General features: G+C 40.6%; 1 protein-coding gene across 1 annotated transcript in view; it reads right to left on the reverse strand.

Moving 5' to 3' along the window:
• The window catches only part of EIF4B (eukaryotic translation initiation factor 4B), a 43,281-nt gene that overhangs the window by 9,953 nt on the left and 14,311 nt on the right, over positions 1–19,017 (reverse strand). Inside the window, exons 3-10 of the mRNA XM_044443073.1 lie at positions 17,330–17,538; positions 10,919–11,035; positions 7,999–8,053; positions 6,923–7,063; positions 5,713–5,829; positions 4,499–4,681; positions 3,700–3,937; positions 1,903–2,012 (exon numbers count right to left, since the gene is read on the reverse strand). Of these exons, the coding sequence (XP_044299008.1) occupies positions 1,903–2,012; positions 3,700–3,937; positions 4,499–4,681; positions 5,713–5,829; positions 6,923–7,063; positions 7,999–8,053; positions 10,919–11,035; positions 17,330–17,538 (1,170 nt within the window). The remainder of the gene's footprint in view (positions 1–1,902; positions 2,013–3,699; positions 3,938–4,498; positions 4,682–5,712; positions 5,830–6,922; positions 7,064–7,998; positions 8,054–10,918; positions 11,036–17,329; positions 17,539–19,017) is intronic.

Raw genomic sequence — 19,017 nt, forward strand, 5'->3', positions numbered from 1 at the left:
AGGAGAGGAAGAGAAAGATTTTTCATTCCAAAGTCTAAAGAGAGCTCTTCCTCAGCTTGCTTATTTATTTATCGGTTTATATCCTGCCTTTTTCCTTACAAAGGGCTCAAGGCAGCTTACATCATTCTCCTCCTCCATCTTATCCCCACAACCAGCCTGCGAGGTAGGTTGGGCTGAGAGTCTGTGACTGGTCCAAAGTCACCCAGTTGGCTCCATGGCTGAGCAGGGACTAGAACCCAGATCATCTGAGTCCCAGTCCCATGCTCTTAACCACTACACCACACTGGCACCACACTGTGCTTATGCCACAAGCAACTCTATAGATCCTTATCCTCTTAAAAATCAACAAATCATGTATAGTTAAGAGTTTCAGGGTTGTTAAATATGCTTTAAAAGAATACAATAGCAGATTATTTTCCCCACTCTGGTCACTGACCACTGGTGGCTGGTTTGGCATTCCAAGAGGAGAAAATCCTTTACCAAACACAGACCAGTCTCCAACAAAACCCAGTCTAGGTAAATTATCCCTTAGACCAGGGGTGGGCAATTAATTTTCCTACGGGGCCACATGAGAAACTTTGACAGTTGTTAAGGGCTGGACCAATACACTTACAGCTCTGCTCAATATATATCTCTCTATAAAAACAGTAAATGAAACATTACAATGATACAATGAAAATGTGGAGCACAGAACAACACTATTTAATGAATATTCACAAAAACATTAACACTAACATACATGAAAAGCAATAAATTCAATTCAATTTAGCAGATCCTTCAAAATAAAAGCAGTGCAGTTGTATTGCTTGCATCTATATTACGATGATATATATTTGCATTGACTTTTAATTTGCCAGTGACCTCATGCGAGCCAGTCAGGGTCCGCCATCAGGCCGGATGTGGCCCGCGGGCCGTACAATGCCCAGGTCTGCCTTAGACCCTTATTCAGCTGAAAGCTAGAATGTTACTGGATCAAGAAGCATTCCACTCTACTGACATTGCATGTAGAGGCCCCCAGCAGAGTCACCTGAAAATTCCAAGCCAAGTAATTAGCTAAGTAGCATACAAAAGCTGAGTTTAAAAAAAGAAAGAGCTGTTTTTCACAAATCTGATCACAAAAGCAGATGTGGCAGTGAACTCTGGAAATCATGATGAATGACCACCCTTACTTCCACTTTTGCAGCTGCACAGGTGGGCAGGAATTGCCTTGGTTATTCCACAGTGATCCCAGCTGCCACCCCAGATTCATCTCAAAGCGCCTTGGATGTGCAAATTTGCAAATGCTGCTATACATGCTTCAGGCTCTGTTAGGTGAGGATGCCCAGATTGCCTTCACCCTGCAATACCCAAGTTGGCAGGCACACTCCCCTTCCTGCTGGCCCACTTGTTGAGAAAAACTGGATGCCACTGCTTGAAGTGTCTTCAAAACAGTGGCAATCATGCTGATATGCCCCACTCCTGGACTTGCTTGGTGGAGGATTGATGACTCAAATGTTTTGTGTGGACACACACACAAGCAGATGCTGCCAATAAATGAATGGCATAAACACAACACAATGAAAACAGTTGGACAGCATTAGCCACTTGCAATCCAACTGCTTACCCATTCCACAAAATTTCATGTACAACAGGTGATCACGCTGAACACCAGCTGCTTATGCTGCTAATCAGCTATTTAGAACTGATAAGTCAATTCTGTTATGGAGAGTGCTTATTATGTAGTATTAAGAATTCCCACATTCCGAAGTTTTTATAGATTGGAGTTGTAACCAAGCTGAACTTTTGCTGATTAAGAAATCTGTGCAGTAAGACTTTCTCTAATCAAGGAAAGTAACAGGGTTTTTCAGAAACAGGCAGAATCAACCTGGGGCTGAGCAAATGATACCACAAATTCCAACTTACTTCTTCCTGTTGGGCCTGTTCCCACAGAAGGGTTTGAACTGCTGGTCTGTGAGGACTCACTCCCTGTCCGTGACCGTTCTTGATTATCTTCACTACGCCAGCTGGGGTGTCTAGAGCATGTATAGAGAAGCAGAATTTACTGTACTATATGTGTGGAGAAATCATGCATGCAGAACTCCACAAAAAGCCAGTAACATCCAACACAGTCAACTGCTCAGAAGTTGTCGTCAGAAGCTTTGCTCCTACAGAGGCCAAATGTCCAAATAAACCTTTTATAGAAGAGAGTCGGGCATGCTGCAGCCCACAGAAACTTGGGCAAATCTGCCTGGGGCTTCAGCCTCTTGGTATTGAGTTAACCACACAATGGATGATCACAGAAGATGTGATAGAGCAGCACTACAGAAACTAAGCAGCAGTTAAGCTGAACCACATATAGATGGGGGGACCACAAGGAGCCACCCAGCATGTTTACAAATGGAAAAAGTCATTAATTTGAAAAGGGACAAGGGAAATCCCGCAGAAGCATTCTCTTTGAAAATGCAGCATTGGGTTAAACTGTCCAAGGAGAAACATTTTACAGTAGAGCTATGACCCTTACTTTAAATGCTTGAAGGCTAGGTTCAGTCCCTGACACCTTCAGTGAAAAGATTTTAGAAAATGAAGCTTGGCAGAGCATCAGGCCATCAAGCTGAGCAGTGGCTCAATATGGTAGGTTGTTATGCTCAGTGTGGAAAAAAGCACAGAGGGATTAAAAGCAGGGCAGGAGAACCTGTGGTCTTCTAGATATTTTCACTTACAGCACCCATTAGCCCTAGCTGGCATAACCAATGGCAAGAAACAACTGGACTTATAGGCCAAAATATATGGAGGGGCACAAGTTGGGGAAAAGCATGCTTGTTCCCGGCTTGCAGGGAAGAGCTACTGATCACATGTACTGCATAAAACAGTTTTGCTGCTGGGTGCTTGCAAATAATGCGACTGGCCTTACAGCTTTTTGGCATTAGGCTAGCTTGTCCACTTGACATAAGGTAGCAATATAGTACAGAAGAGACCATGACCAGCTTTGCATTCTCAGGGTCTAACACATGTGCTTACTACCTGGTTTCCACATCATAATAAACTGTGGCTTAATTAATCACTATTTGCTGAATTGTGGGTTATCGTTATGTGTGAATTTGGAACCAACAAACAACTCACAAAGAGAACCCATGGTTTGTTGTTGGGTTGTGAACTGTACATTATTTAAATGATGAATTGCTATGTGCAAATAGCAAACCTAGAATAATTGGGTTGTTTTGCAAGGCTATAGAGGCAGCAGGCAAGAGCAGTAACCTTCTGCCCCTCTTCGAGCCTCTTTATATGCCAATATAAGTGCTGTAAAGGCAGGTGGGATACAGGGAAGGAGTACTGAAGGAGGAATGAAAAAAACCTAGGAACTGAATAAGCCATGGTTTGTTCAATGTTCTGACAGACAAACCCTGGGTATGATAGCGAGCCATGTCTTATTTAAATGAGGGTTATGTCTGAACCAGGTCATTGTGTTCTTAACATCTACCCCCTCTTAACATATAGCTGTTTCAAGCAAAGTGAGCAGTGTGGCACAATGCACGTTCTACTGGATGAGCAGACTTTGAGGGAGCGCCACAAAACCTCATAGTTCTGTAGGCATATCTATGGCACCTCTGGCAAGATTAGCAGCTTAAGGCTTCATCACACTTGGTTCAGTTTAGCACAGAACATGACAAGCTACATCCTGTGCTGCATATTCTGCATGCCATACCCTGGTCTGCCACTCACCGTTCACGAGGCCTTCGTTCTAGCCTGGGCTTATCATCTTCCAGCTGGCGCTGCAGCTTCTCTTGCTCTTTCTGTAGCCTCTCCTCTACTTCACGCTCCCTTGCAGCGGTATCCACAGGCTTGGCTCCCCCAAAGATGGAAGCTGCACGGCTAGACTGAGTTGCAGGAGCTACAGATGTGTCTTCATCCTTGGGTGTGCTCCTTGGTTTCAGATTCAGTTTTGGCCTTTGAGTGGGGCCTAGGAAAAAAAGGGCAGCAAAAATGGAAGAAAATTGACAGTGCAGAAAGGGTAAAACAAAAAAAAACTAAGCAATTGATTTCAATTACAACTGATTAGGAAAAGTTAACAGCAAGGCGATTTACAAAATGTGTTTAAGGTTAGTTTATCTAGATAAGCTGGAGGGGATCATAGGCTGAATGATAGATGGCTTTTAAACTGCTCAGGGAATCCCAAAGCCTAGTAAGAGTGAGAACAAAAGTCGATTGGGGCGGAGCAGGTCAATGAATCATTATACAATCATCCTACAAAGGTGGATTTCCCATTTCCCAAATAATTACTTCTACTACTTTTTAAATGTTTTGATGTGCCTGGCACAATAATGGATTAGGAGTGGGGTGGAAAGAAGAGAGAGAGTGAAGCACTGGCCATGGCCTCATATTAAATTCAAAATGGCTCCCCTGAGTTTGGAAATGTCAAAAAATAAGAGACAAAAGTACAATCTGCAGCAACACACCACAGAGTGGCAGCAAAGCCAACAAATCATATTCTCTTCCTACTGAGCAAACCCACTGGACCTACCTCTCTCATCCCGCCGGCTGTCATCCCTAGAATAGTCATCCCGTGAGCTGCTCCACCTATCCATCCGATCATCCCGCCTATCATAACGATCCTCATAGCGGTCACCACCACCCCTGTAATCATCATCCCGACGGTAACCGCTGCCAAAGGCTCTTCTGCCACTGCCTGACCTTGAGTCGTAACCTGCAAGGGAGGGAAGTTATAGCAGCTCTCTTGCAGAACAGAAGAAAAGCTATATCTGAAGATAAGCACAGTGGTACTCTGAAATCAAAGAAATTGTTTTGAGGTTCTATACAGTTCTATTGTTCTTTCTGCCGCAACAAACATGGCTACTTTTCCAGAAAATATCTCTAGGGCAGCACCCCAGGGTGCCCTCAGAGAAGTCAAAGAGGGGAAACACACTGGGGCATATATCAAAAGGGAATAGTGATGAAAACATTTTTCCCAACTCCCTGGAACAAAGTCTCTGACCAAGCAGCAGCCAAACAAAACTAGATGGCTGCTCGAGATAAAAGTTTTAGGAGGAGTTCATATACAGCTTACAAGACTCTGTAGATGACCCTTTATTGGTATCTCAGGAAAAACTACTATTTCTGTTCAAAACTTTGCATAAAGCAAGGCTTAATGAACACAGAAACTGATAACTAGCTAGGACTCAAATGCTGTATGACAATTATGCAAACACCAGTCACTCAAAGTTCAAGGAAAAACAATGCATCACCACCAAGAAAAACCAGAAAAAAAACATTAGTTACAAAGAACTCAAAAGTAGCTTAGCTTCATCATCAATGAACCCGAAAACAATATAATAGTTAATATTATCCAGGTGACATGACAGAGTGTTGCACACAAAGAAAAATAAGCACCATGTGCTATGCTGGATGTATCTGAACAGAGGGTAGACACAATTTCTTTTCAACATCTACAGCAATAACTGAAAGCAAAACTCATCCAATAAGCTCTTCAGCAAACAATTTCTCTGTACTTAATCTCTGCCTCTAATATCCTAATTCCAGTTACATTCAGCATCAAGGGAAAAATGCATTCTAGGCTCCAAGGACCTAAATTCAAAATGGGTTGCACCCCAGTAATTTCACACCAGTAACAACAAGAGGGGGCATGGACAACACAGGCTACTGTAACATAAGCTATTGTTAAAACAAGGACCCTGTGCAAAATTATATTTAAACCCCAGAACCTGTGATCCACAGTACCTCCTCTATCATATTCTCTACGGTCATCATAACGATCTCTGCCCCCAAAACGGTCCATGTCTCTTCGGGGACCATCACGGTACCGATCTGAATCATAGCGATCACGGTCACGATACCCTAGATGGAAAAAAGAGTAGAGTGCATACAAGACAGAAAAAGAGCAGTGGCTTTTTCTTAAAAGCATGCTTTACTTGGGAGGGGAGAGGGGAGGGGAGAGGGTTTAGACACCATATAGCTCATGGCTGAAACTCTGACTAACAGCATTTGGGTAAGAAATATTTCTGTTTTACTTTGCACTGTGGGAAAACATTTACATTTGTACTCTATTGTTCACAGTAGGTAATTTGGTGAAAGCAGATCTTGAATTACCTCTAGAACATGGCTATACTTCTCCAGGAAAGAAGAAAGGCCACAACTATGAGGTAGCAGAGAATGCCTTTCAGCATGCCTTAACCTTTTGGACATTGTACATCGATGCTATTAAAGTGCCCTGTAAGATAGAGTAGTATCATCTCCATCCTGCAAATGTGAGAGAGGTGAACACAGGTCTGAGAAAGCAGATGGTCTCAGGGATCTAAGGAATTCATGGAAGAGGTGAGGTCTAAACAAGGGACTCTTGATTCAATCTCAGCTATTACAAGAAATTGTGAAATCTGAAATACGGTTTGACTTACTTACAGCCACAGATCAAACAAAGTATTTTAAACTGTGCTCATTTGCTTTTCCAAATGAAGACCACTGCAAACTTGCTCTGAAACTGTTGAGCAGGAATAGCCACTGCTCGAATAAGAACAATGGAGGAAGTGCACTTCCTCAACAGGAGCACTGAAATTCAGAGGGAATCTGATTTAATACTCACATTCTAAAAGCATCCCTCTTTGGTTTGCAAGAGAACTAGGAAGCTGCTGCTGAGGTATTAGAATGGCATCTCATTTATTTCAAAGCCAAAGGGCCAGACTGGACCCCGGATGGTCTTAAGGGTATGCTCCCTAATGGACAGGAAGCATACAAAGGTAATTTACATCAAAAACAGAAGATTTGTTAAAGCTGTGATCCTGTAATGTGCTTGCCCAGGGCTCAAGGAGATGCAGCAGGGGACTAGTGCATGACTAGTCATTGAAGCTCATAGTAAACTAGGAAAAGATGTGGGAAAAGGTAGCATTTTAGCCTGGGGCCATGGGCATTGCAGACAAACTGGTCATGAACTCACTGTCCCCATAACTATCCTCGCTCCTACGGGGAGGGTAGTCATCAAAGCTATCTGTGGCAGGACGAGCCCTCCAGTCTGACTCAAATCTCTCTGAATCCCGGTTGCGATCACGATCTCTTCCAAAGGAGCGATCATCCCTGTCTGCAGAAGGAACAAAAATTGATCCCACTGTTAAGAAGCACACACAGAAAAATTCACATTTTTCTACAGCTCTCAATCAAAACATGCTCATGTAGTATTCAACAGTGATACATGCAACTTGGTTCACTTTATTTATTTAAAGTATTTATATGCCGTCCTGTCATGAAAGCCGCAGGACGGCTCACATAGTTAAAATACAATAAAATATAACATAGATAAAACATCAACACTTCACTTACATCAATGATTTTTTTCCTGGGCTAATGAGTGTGTGCTCCTTCCTTTCAAAAGACTGTGATGGAAAGGACAGAATGGTGGCCCTCTTTCCAAAAGGTACATGGAAATAGAGCATTTGTAAGCAACACCAGACAAAAGCTGTTTAGAGTGGAGTATTGGTGTGAAAAGGGAGCCAGCTCTGGTGGCTGAGCACTAATTTGATATATCAGATATGGCTAAAAGGTAGAGTGCAAAAACACCAATGGCATTTTGACAAAGAAAGCAATTCTAAGCAGGGATGAGAAAAACATACCCTTCTATTTCCAAAGCAGGAAAGTTTCTAAGGATTCTGTCATGGAGAGTCTCAGAAATCCAGTTTCCAAATAGTTTTAGAAATATTTTGCTTATATAAATACTTAGCACCCCCAACCACATATTATGAAAACATTTCCACTTCTCCTTTGTTTATTAGTTTACACATCAATCTTTCTGTCCTGGAAATTTCAGCCATGTTACTTATTAGCTTAGTACCCTTGCAATGAGGACTGCAGAAACTAACACAACCAAAGCAAGTCCCTACTTTGTTTTCAGCTTCATTCTGAAATGGCTTGCTGGCACGTGAGAGGAAAGTTGTCCATCTGGCTGTGTCACTGTGTAACCACGAGGCATAAATTCAACTGGTACAAGATGACCTCTGCTTACTGAGCCATGGTTCTTACCTTTATCCTGAGCTTGATCAGCAACATCCACTCGTATTCTCCTGTTCCCTAGAGACTGAACATACAATGGAATAGTAGCTTGCATTAAGTGCAAACAAGAAAAGGTGCCCATTGAATCCATGGTCACCTTGAAAGCTGCAATAGGTTTGTTGTTGTTTTTTAAACTATAGGCAATATCCAAGAAGATGCTGATGCCCCCACCAATTCCCTTTTGCAAGTGCTGGGTCCTACTGATTGCACTATACAAGTGGGACCCACTGCTTCCTAGAGGAGGCCCTGAAAGTGAGTGAAAATGCTCATTCTGAAAGGAGGCAGGTTGGTGTAGCTCCTTTATGTAAGTTCTGTTGACCTACTGCCATCCAGAACCAAGTGTTTCTGGTTGTTTCAGGTTGCCCCAGAAGGCCTAAATTATCAGTGTGTAAGTGGTAGTGGCTGCTCATACAACATTATCAGTGGGGCAAAAGAGAACTGGTAGGATGTTAACAACCCTGTTGGATTCCAGCACTAAAAGAAAGACCTACATAAATATGCTATGCATTTTGCTAATACACACCTAATGGATTTTGACCCTCATGTTCTACCTCCAATTATAGACCCTTTTTTCCATAAGTGAACTAAGGATCAACATAGCAATCAAATGTATGTAAAAATAATGTTCATCATATTTTCTCAGTAATGAGGGTCAAGCTGTAATGTTCCTGGTTTTGTCAAATTCATTTTTAATGTGAGACACCACATTAAACCACATTTCAAACCACAGCTATTACATACATTTTCATTATAACTCAATTTGGGGAGCCAGTTCCTTGGTATATGTTAAATTGAATTTCTGTTCTAAATCAATGGCTAGCTCTGTCTCTCATATGGCAAGACTGGGAGGAACACATTTAAGGCACATGTAAAGCCATCACAGAATTGGAATAACATCACACAGGACCATATGGAATAATATCAATAATATCAACAATTAATATCATATTTGAAGCTGGCATGGCTTTAGCCCTGATAAACTCCACTGACAATTCCACTCCTGTAGTCCCAAGTATGTGTTCCCTCAATGCCCTGGAGCAGATTATGGAGGGCACAGGGTGCTATGGTAGTGATGGAGGTAGGAGATCATTCTTTTCCTGGTTTTACCGAAGCAGAGCCAACACAGTATTTTATGCATAGGCTGTGCTTACAGTTCACTTGGTGATTCAATAGGGCTAGCAATATTCTGCCTAAGGAATCATCAGACCTTGGACATTTATCTAGCTGACAAGTCTTGTCTTCACTCTTCCACTAAGCAAAGAAAAGCACTTAACAATTTGTTAGGACTTTTGTTGTAGCTACAGAATTAGGTGTCAATAAACTGTGATTGTCAGAATAACTTTAGCCTAAGTTCAAGACCATAAGCATCCCAAGGGCGTCATGCTAAGGCAGGCAGACCTAAATGTATGTAACTTAGCTGTGGTAGAATTCACCACCTGTAAATACCCTTTTGCTTATTTCCTCCACATGTCTATCATTCATCTCAATGAAGAGACAGAGGAAAGATAGGAGGAAAATATGTCAAGCAGACTCCATGTTGGACATGAGGTTAACAGGTAGGTTGCAGGTTTTTAAAAAAGGTCATTATTCTAAAGGCACCTAACTTGAACTTTTCAATGTCAATGAACATATTTCTTCATTTCTGAATAATAACTATTATTTTCTATTGCATTGCAATCAATTCCCATTAGCCAATTTAGAATGTTAAAATAAAACCTTAAAGGCTGAAAATGTAGTCAGCTTTAAAAGTATACCAAGGAATATATTAAGAAATCAGCTTGGTATACTAAGAGCCATTTTGCAGAAATAACATGACCAGAATACTTCAGAAGTATTCTTCTAAAAAACAACTTTTTTCAGCCATGCTTCTGACTTAAGTTTATCTTCAGTATATTTTGAAGAAATCCTGACTTGCTGGGATTTGCATGAAAGAGTTTCTGTCCTTAAGTTCATTATTTACTAACATCAAGAGAATAATTACAAATTGTTAGCAATTTTACTGTTGCAACTGAGGTCTTGCAATTTCTATAAAGGATCAACTCTTTAAAATTACCTTATGACTCAATATTATGTTGCATGATTTAACTGCACTGCTTCTGTGATATGCATATATGCCTTCTAGGCTTTTGATTATCTCATCACCAGACCATCTACAGGGACCTATATTTCCATTGCCTAACCAAGCTAAATAACCTATTATGGAAAGTTCCTGCTCACTATCCCTTTTCCATTCTTGCAGTCATTCCCACTAAGGAGTACTTCATATTACTGCATAATACGCTGAGGAGGGCATCATCTCCATCTGTCAGAAGACACACAGCAAGTCCCGGAGCTTAGCTGAAACACACCGCTTCAACAGAAACTCATCACATGTGACATAGTGGTATCAGTTATATTTATCCTAGAACAAAGAGCAGGTATTCACCCATACATGGCAGGTGACACAAAGAACATAGGCTGACTGCTGAAAACATGTGTGGATCCCTAGCAGTCTGCAAGTAAATCTGGGCAGCCTGCATATCTTGCCTTCATCTTCCATTTACATTAGCAAATGACTGTAAATTTTTACATTACAGTGAGGATCTTGTTATAGGGCACTGCTCTGTATGAGTCTTTTCACCCAAATGAAGTCATTTCTTTCCAAAATCACACAACTTCCAAGTGTAGCCGCTCCAAAAGCTGTTGGTCTGCAACTACCATCAAACCTAACCATTGGCAATGCAAGTTGGGGCTAATAGAAACTGCAATCCAACATTATTTGGACATTACCCACCCATGTACTAATTGACATTTTCAGTTTTGTCTCTTTGATTAAGCCTCAGAAGCTTAGGAAGTTAAGGCACAACAGGTGGTACAAAACAATGACATTTCTTGCCAGGTTTCAACTCACCTCTTCATTGAGGCTCAATGCATGGAGCAAGGACTCTAGGTCCTCAAATTCAGCATATCCAAATCCTTTTAACCTGTCTGGATTACTAGGCTCTCGTGGCAAACGAACAGCACTTATCTGTAATTGAATGAGAGGAGAAAAGTTTTTTTAAACAACCATCTTCTTAAAGGACAAATACAATAGTAGCCATCAGATGCCAAATTTCATGCTATAGTTGAAAAGAAAATTCATCACAGAATCTGAGTTATTTACAAGACTTCCATACAGCTATTCAACCAAAGGGGTTAGATATCAGGATGGTGCTTAGATGGTGCTCAAGGCAGTTAACAGCCAAGTGCAAAATAAAATACAGTCACAGAATATTGTCAGCTGGTAGATTAAGTCCCTTAGAAGGAGAAAGGTAATACTTGATATAGGTGCTGAATGTTTAGTCTTTACATCATATACCAAAACAAAAATTTTGCAATCACTATCATCTTGTGCTTGGATCATTACTTACAGTATCTGCTTCATTTATAAGCACACAGTAAAACACCGAGGAAAATACTTTATAGCTCACTCCTATGCACGTCTATTCAGAAGTCAATTCCCCTAAATTCAATGAGGCTTATTTCATGCTTTATCTGTGCAACACTGCTGCCTAAACCACCCTGATTTTAAGTTCAACAGCCTACTTAAAGGATGTCAAAAGCACATATTCTAAGTAATGGTTTAAAGAATGACAGGATAAAGTAAGCTTCCTCAAAACTGCTAACTTACCAACACAGCATGACTAATCCTAATGTACAGAAATCCTGGTGGTGCCTTTAAAATCAGTGCTTTGAAAAGTTGTATGCCCACCTTTTCTTTTCTAAGCATTGAAGGAGCACGGGATTGCTGAACATGAAGGGAAAAGCCATAGTACTTTTTGTGTATAATTCTAAACTTTGGAAAGCAGCAGTCACTGAGCTGTCTGTTGGAGACTATCACTTTATGCAACACAAAGATTTGGAAAGAGCTTAGAAGTTATTATGGTGTGCTGTACAAGTCCCTCACATACTATGCACATCTATCCACCCCTGCCATCATAATGTAATGCAGCAACCCCTAACAGGCAGACCTAAGGCATTAATAAAAACGAGCTATAAAAAGACACAAAAGGCAAGCAATGACATTTCAACCACCAGGAACAATCTGCTGTGATCAGCAGAGCATGCAGTTACACTGGTAACAGACCCAACAACATCAAGCTGTATACTCATCTGACTTTCCAACCTAATGCCCTTTCTTTTGGAGCTGTTCAGGAATAATTTCCCATGAGTTTCTCCTCACCAGGCCTAGAAATCCAGTGAGCCCTGCAATACTGCTACAATTGTTTGATAAATAGGCAACTGAACTCCACCTGAAACTATTGCAGTTCTCAGTTAACATTCTGCTTAAATTGTCCATCAGGAAAAACTGTCAACCAGGAAGGCTACTTAGGAGTGATTCATTTAACATGTTTTGCTGTAGAATTAACCAACACCTTTAGTTCTACTACAAAAGGAAGGGGGCTTTCCTTATTTTTTTGCTGCTTTCACCTCTGATGGACAATTTTCTGTTCTTAAGTAGACCCACACAGCTCAAATGCCTGCTGGGAATGCAAAAGCAATGGATGCACTGATTATCCAGAATTTAAACATTTGCACATTATGCAATCTTGCATCCTTGGGAAAACAGTGAGCCTAACAGTACTAATTTCCTCATGTTATTTCTTCTATTCCAACAAGCTTGCAGTTGACCTATGCTGGTCATATGAAGTCTTCTCACTTTGGCTACAGGGAAGGCATCAAAAGATAATCTTCCCAGTAAGGAAATGAAGTCCCTATTGGGCTGTTCTGTTTCCAGGTCCATTCAAAAAAGGTTTATCAATGTGCCAACAGCTTCAGAATGTACACATACTCACATAAGCCTATTCATACTTTCATTCCTGCAGTTTATGAACAAGGCCCTCTCCTGCTTCATCTACCTGGATGGGGCATATGCCAAGCAACTCTTCAAGAAGAAATCTGCTACAGGGTGTTTTTGCTGTCATACTTGTTGCTTCAAGAGAATAAATACTCTGTAACCTTTTCAGTGCCAGATGAAAACCTATTAATTTTCCTAGCATTTTAACCATCTAACTTTTAAACTTTGTTTTTATATATCCCATTTTTAATTTTGTACTGCTTCTGTGCTGAATAATAGTTATTGCAATTATGGGTTTGTTCTTTTAATTGAATTGTTCTGTGTGTGTCTTTTTAAACATTTGTGTAATTTCAAATTTTGTTAACTGCCCAGAGAGCCTTAGCTACTGGGCAATATATAAATGAATTTAATAATAAGTACTTCCAGAGGTTGCTTTAAAAAAAACTCAGTAATAAAAATGAGACATTTGAAACCTGTTGGGTATATGGTAACTTAATTTCTATGAAACCTGAACAGCATATAGGGCAAAATTCTATGCATGTTTAGACAGGAAAAAAGTCCTATAATCTCCCTGATATATAGAATGTTCAGGGTGATGTTAGGAAACGAAATCAGGGAGGTTTCCAACAAAGGCAATACTGTAATAATGGGGGACTTCAACTACCCACCCATTGACTGGATAAATGTTTGTTCCAGTTCTAACAGAGGATTAAATTTCTCAATGTCCTAAGTGGTTGTGCCCTAGCGCAGTTGGTTGTGGAACCAACCAGAGGGGAGGCAATCATGTAGTGTTGGCCAGGATATAGTACATAGGATGTAAATGTTGTTGAGCTATTAGCTAACACTGACCACGATGGAACCAGACTCAATATACAGTTAGGTAGAAGACTTTCAAAGAGATTGAACGCAATTGCGTTTGACTTCAAAAGAGGAAACATCTCCAAAATGAGGGAAGTAGTAAAGAAGAAGCTAAAGAGGGCAATCAAGATGTCTAAATTGCTTCAAAGTGCTTGAAGATTACTCAAAAACACTACAGTAGGGGCAGAGATAATATGCATACCCCAAGTGAGAAAAGGTAACAAAAAGTCCACGAAATCACCAGCATGCTTAATGCATAGCGTCAAGGAAGTTATTAGGAAGAAGAAAGCTTTCTTCAAAAAATGGAAATATTGCCCAAATTAAAGAGAACAGAAGGGACAAGTTTACACAAGGGAAATACAAGCAGACCAAAAGCAAGGAAACAGTTTGAGGAGTTCACCACTAGTAACATCAAGGATAACAATAAAGAATTCTTTGCATATATCGAAAGAAAGAAAACAGCTAAGGGATCAGTTGGGCCATTGGACAATAGTGAAATTGAAGGTGCACAGGAGTGGGAGGGACACAACTGCAGAGAAGCTGAATAAATTTTCATCCATCTTCACAGCAGAGGATGAAGAGGAGATACCTGTCCCTGAGTTTATGTATTCTGGAAGGGAGTCTGTGGAATTCAGGCAGACAGTAGTGGCAAAGATGAAATTCTCAATCTCATTGACAAAACGAAAGTCAGCAAGTTACTCAGTCCAGATGGTATCCATCCTAGAACCATCCACCTCAAAGAACTCAATCATGAAACCGCTGACAGTTTTACTAAAATATTTAATATGTCCCTAAAATCAGCCCTTGTACCATAGAATTGGAGAATGGTCAATGTAACATCAATTTTTAAAAAGAGATCCAGCAGGGATTCAGGAAATTACAGGCCAATTAGCTTAACATCTGTTCTGGGTAAACAGCTTGAGAGAATTATTAAAGATAGGATCGGTAAGCACATAGAGGGGCAAGTCCTGCTGAAAAAAAATAAGCATGGCTTCTGCAAGCATGGCTTCTGCAAGGAGTCTCCTGGAGTTGAGAATGTCAATAAGCATGCAGTAGACATTGTTTATCTGGACTTCCAAAAGGCTTTTGACAAATCCCTCACCAAAGACTCTTGAGCAAAGTAAACAGTCATGAAATAAAATGGGATCACTAAATGGTTAAAGAACAGGAGGTGGGAATAAATGGCAATCTCTCCCAACTGAGAGATGTAACTACTGGAGTCCCACAGGGTTCTTTATTAGGACTAACGCTTTTTTTCATAAATTATTTGAAGTTAGGAGTAAGTAGTGAAGTGGCCAAGTTTGCTGATGACACTAAACTTGTTAGGGTGATTAAAAACAAAAGAAATTGTGAGGAGCTCCAAAGGGAACTTTCCAAGCTGAGTAAATGGGTATCAAAATTACAAATTTAGTTCAATATAAGAAAGTGTAAAGTAATGCACAATATAAGGAAGTGTCAAGTAATGTTGGGGCAAAATAATCCCAACTTGATGGGATCTGAGTTAGCAGGTGACTGCAAAGAGGAGTCAGTCTTGGGGTAGTAATGGACAACTTGATAAAAATGTTGGCTCAGTATGCAGTTGTTGTGAAAAAGGCAAACTCCATGCTGTCTATAATTAAGAATGGAATAGAAAATAGAACTGCCAAAATCTTACTTCCCTTATACAAATCTTCGGTGCGACTGCACTTGGAACATTGTTCCATTCTGGTCACCTTATCTGAAAAAGGACATTATGTTGGAAAAAGTACAGAGGGTGGCAACAAATACGATCTGTTCGCCCACAGCGGCTTCCCTATAAAAATGGCTACAACAAGTGGGACTGGTCAGCTTAGGAAAAAAGGCGAGGAAAGTACTGCTGTAGGTACTTAATGCATGGTGTGAAGAAACTAGGGAGGGAGACATTTTTCTCCCACTCCCATAACATTAAACAAAGGTTCAATGTAAGTGATTGGTGGGAGGTTTAGGACTGATAAAAGTACGTCTTCACACAGCATACACACTGCAAACTACAGAATTCGCAGCCATAGGAAGTCTGGATAGCTGTAAAAGGGGATTGGACAGATTCATGAGGGAGAAGGTGAGTGGCTACTAGGTCTTACTGGCTGTATGCTACCTCCTTTAGCAGAGGTGGTATGACTGCATAACCAGTTGCTGAGGAGCTTGAACAGGTGGAGGTCCTGTACCCATCCTGCTTGAGCGATCCTGTGTGTACAGAGTGCATGACTAGATGAACCTTTCGTCTGATATCCAACATGGCTTTTCCTATGTTCTTATATATGACGAGTATGAAGGATTATCTGTTTATCTGCATCTTTTGCAGTTTTAAGACTGGACAAGCAAATTCTGGACAAGGCATGGACAGACAGATCTAAAATGGTTTATTTCTTTATTTGATTTTTAGCCTTCCCCAATAGTCATAAGGCTCCCTAGGCAGGTTTAAAAGATCAGCTGCCACTAATAAATATGTATTTATACTTTACATTTACAGTACTATGACAGTGGAATTCCATGCTGCACCAAATGTATATTTTAGTTTGGTTAATCACTAGCAGCATTTTGATTAATAGCTAAGCAGTTAAGGAAGCGTTTTCTTTAGTATCTGAACATTGTAACACTGTAGCATAATTGTTATGTGAACTTCATCACATCCATCTGATTTGAGTTCAGAACTATGTGTAGCATTTCAAAACAAGAGATTTGTCCTCTGGGATTTCTGATCAATGTTCTAGCATGCTGAGTGACTACAGCTGCAATTCCCAAACTATGTGTCACAAGGGAATGGCTAGTATGTTAAGAAAATAACAGTTTGTGCAAGTTCAGAGGACCTGCCTGCAGAAAAGTCTATTTCATTTCTTCACAATTCACAGTTCTGGCCTTGCACTGCATCTTTCCAATCCATTTCTGACAAGAATGGATCATTTTACCAAGAGTATGAATGGATCACTCACTCCTAATGCACACATACAACCATTTCTTGATGTTAGGAGGTGGCATGTTTCGAACAATGACTTGGTCATGGCTTGTGCTCCTCAGAAGGCAGGTAATTTTTACTCTTACACACTCAGGTGCCAGAGTGCATCTCCAATTTTAGGAGAAGGCTGGGGACAAGAACCCTGATATATTGATTACTCAGGAAACTGTATGAAGTTTAATGATAAGAGTGACTTCTTCCTTTAATACCTTTGTCTAACAAAGAGTAGAAACTTATTATTCAGAGAGTTACACAGCAGAGATGACACTGTTTGTACTTACTGGATTTTGAAAAGCTAGAAGCAAGAGTCCAGATCATTTTTATCATTTTATAAAAAGCTCCTATGTGTTAAAATACTCAAAAACACAAAACACAGAAGAGGATTGGAAATTCTGCAAACAATGGAAACCTTTTAAAGGTTTTCTAACAGAAACACCTTCTCCAGAGCTGATATATGGGCAATTTCTTTGGCATGACTTTTTTACCCCACTTAAGACAATGCTGCTACTCTGGAGGTCACATGGATGTTTTATTTCCTCAAAAACACCAGCAATTTTCAGGATTCCACTCAGTCCTTTCCACTTAGCTGTATGTGGTACTAACAAAGATGAACATCTTACATGAAGAAAAACTGAAGCTACACATTAAATACTCACATTAAGTCCTCTGAAGAAGTCCTTGATGGACTCTTCCGTTACATCATAGGGTAAGTTTCCCAGAAAGGCAGTGTAAGGGGGTGACTTTGGGAGACGGCTTCTGTCAATATTGGGCTCCCGAGCTGCCCGAGGTGCAGTAGGCAGGATGGAACGATCAATTGGAGGGGCTCGGTACACATCGTCATCATTGCTATGCCAGGTGGTCGAAACTAGAAGGAACATTTTGCGCATTAGCTAACCGTACACTATTTAGAACCAACAACTGATATTATTCAGCTTATGTGTGACTTGTGAGAAGTATGTTTATTTATTTGCATTTATATGGCACCCCATAACCCAAAGGTTCTTTGGGTGGCTTACAAATGCTAAAACAGCATAAAAACATACATAGAATACAATAAAACAATTATGGTAGATTTATAGGCATTGAAGGGTCACCTGCCAAGGGCAGCTCCCAGGTAAACTGACTGTCCAATATGTGATATTTTTGCATGTAAACTGGGACGTATTAAAGTGTTATGCCACATTAGAAGCAATTTTCTTTCAAACATCCTTTGCTCACAAAGCAGAACACTGCAAAACAATGAAAGTCCAAAGTTGGCTCTAGACTATCCTTTCAGGAAGAATGGCTCAAAAACCAACGAATGGCCTCAATGACCTGAATTAAATTTAATTTTAAAAACATGAGCTATCATAAGGACAACCTTTTATTATGAACACTTGTGATGACAACTGCGTAGTGTAGCTAAGGACTATGGGGGACCTTCAAACACTTTGGGAAGAAAAGGGGTTGGTGGTCCTGTTATGATTCCATGGAGGCATCTGGAGTGATCCATCACTAGGTAGGAGTGATGTATACTGTGGCAGAACTTTTCCAATGTTTTCCAAGTCCACAAGACTAAGCATACTGCCCCAAACCAGAGGAGTCACTTCAAAAGTATGTCTATGTGAGTGAAGCCAAGCAAGATTTCTGCATGATTCCAAGAAAAATAAACCCACGTAAGTTACCATCCTCTAAAGCTCTTTTTTGCAGCCTGCAGGAGGTTGACAAAGAAGGAACAGAAAACCCTATTCCTTCTGCAGCAACCATTACATGTCAATGTTTCTCTCCTCTCACAGACAAATTATTTTCTCTGCCAGATGCAGAAGAGGGTTCAAATCTCCTGAATCATCCCTCCTCCACCAGCCTTCTCACTGGCCTGTTGCCAACAGATCCAAGTGAGTGCTTAAATGCAATGCTGTCCTAAAGTGATTGCACAGGCACAAGGTAGAGGGATTAAATTTTTAAAAGTTAGACTTGAAACTAGACTTGGCAGCAAATGACCATTTCTATTAGCCAACAGGAATGTAGAAAAAGTGTGTCTGAATACAGGAAAAGTCCCTCTTTCCAATGAATAATGCAGCTTTCCCACCCTATCTTCTCCCTTCCTGCACACTCCCTCCCACAGCACAGAAGGGCTTATAAAATAGACTTCAAGGTCTCTTTCCACCCCTAAATTACCTTCCCTTTTCAAAAATTAAATAGTGCCTCAAATCCCTTTCAGATATCCTATACAAAATTAAGAGAATAGTATCCTGCTCCAAAAAAATCAGTCCTAATTCTTCCTAACTGAAGGAGCGCTTATGTCCATATATGCCCAGCTGCCCCCTGAGATCGGCGGGAGAGGCCCTTCTCCGGGAACCCTCCG

Source organism: Varanus komodoensis, unplaced genomic scaffold (assembly GCF_004798865.1).
Source record: "Varanus komodoensis strain SLA01 unplaced genomic scaffold, ASM479886v1 scaffold41, whole genome shotgun sequence".
NCBI classification, from domain to species: domain Eukaryota; kingdom Metazoa; phylum Chordata; class Lepidosauria; order Squamata; family Varanidae; genus Varanus; species Varanus komodoensis.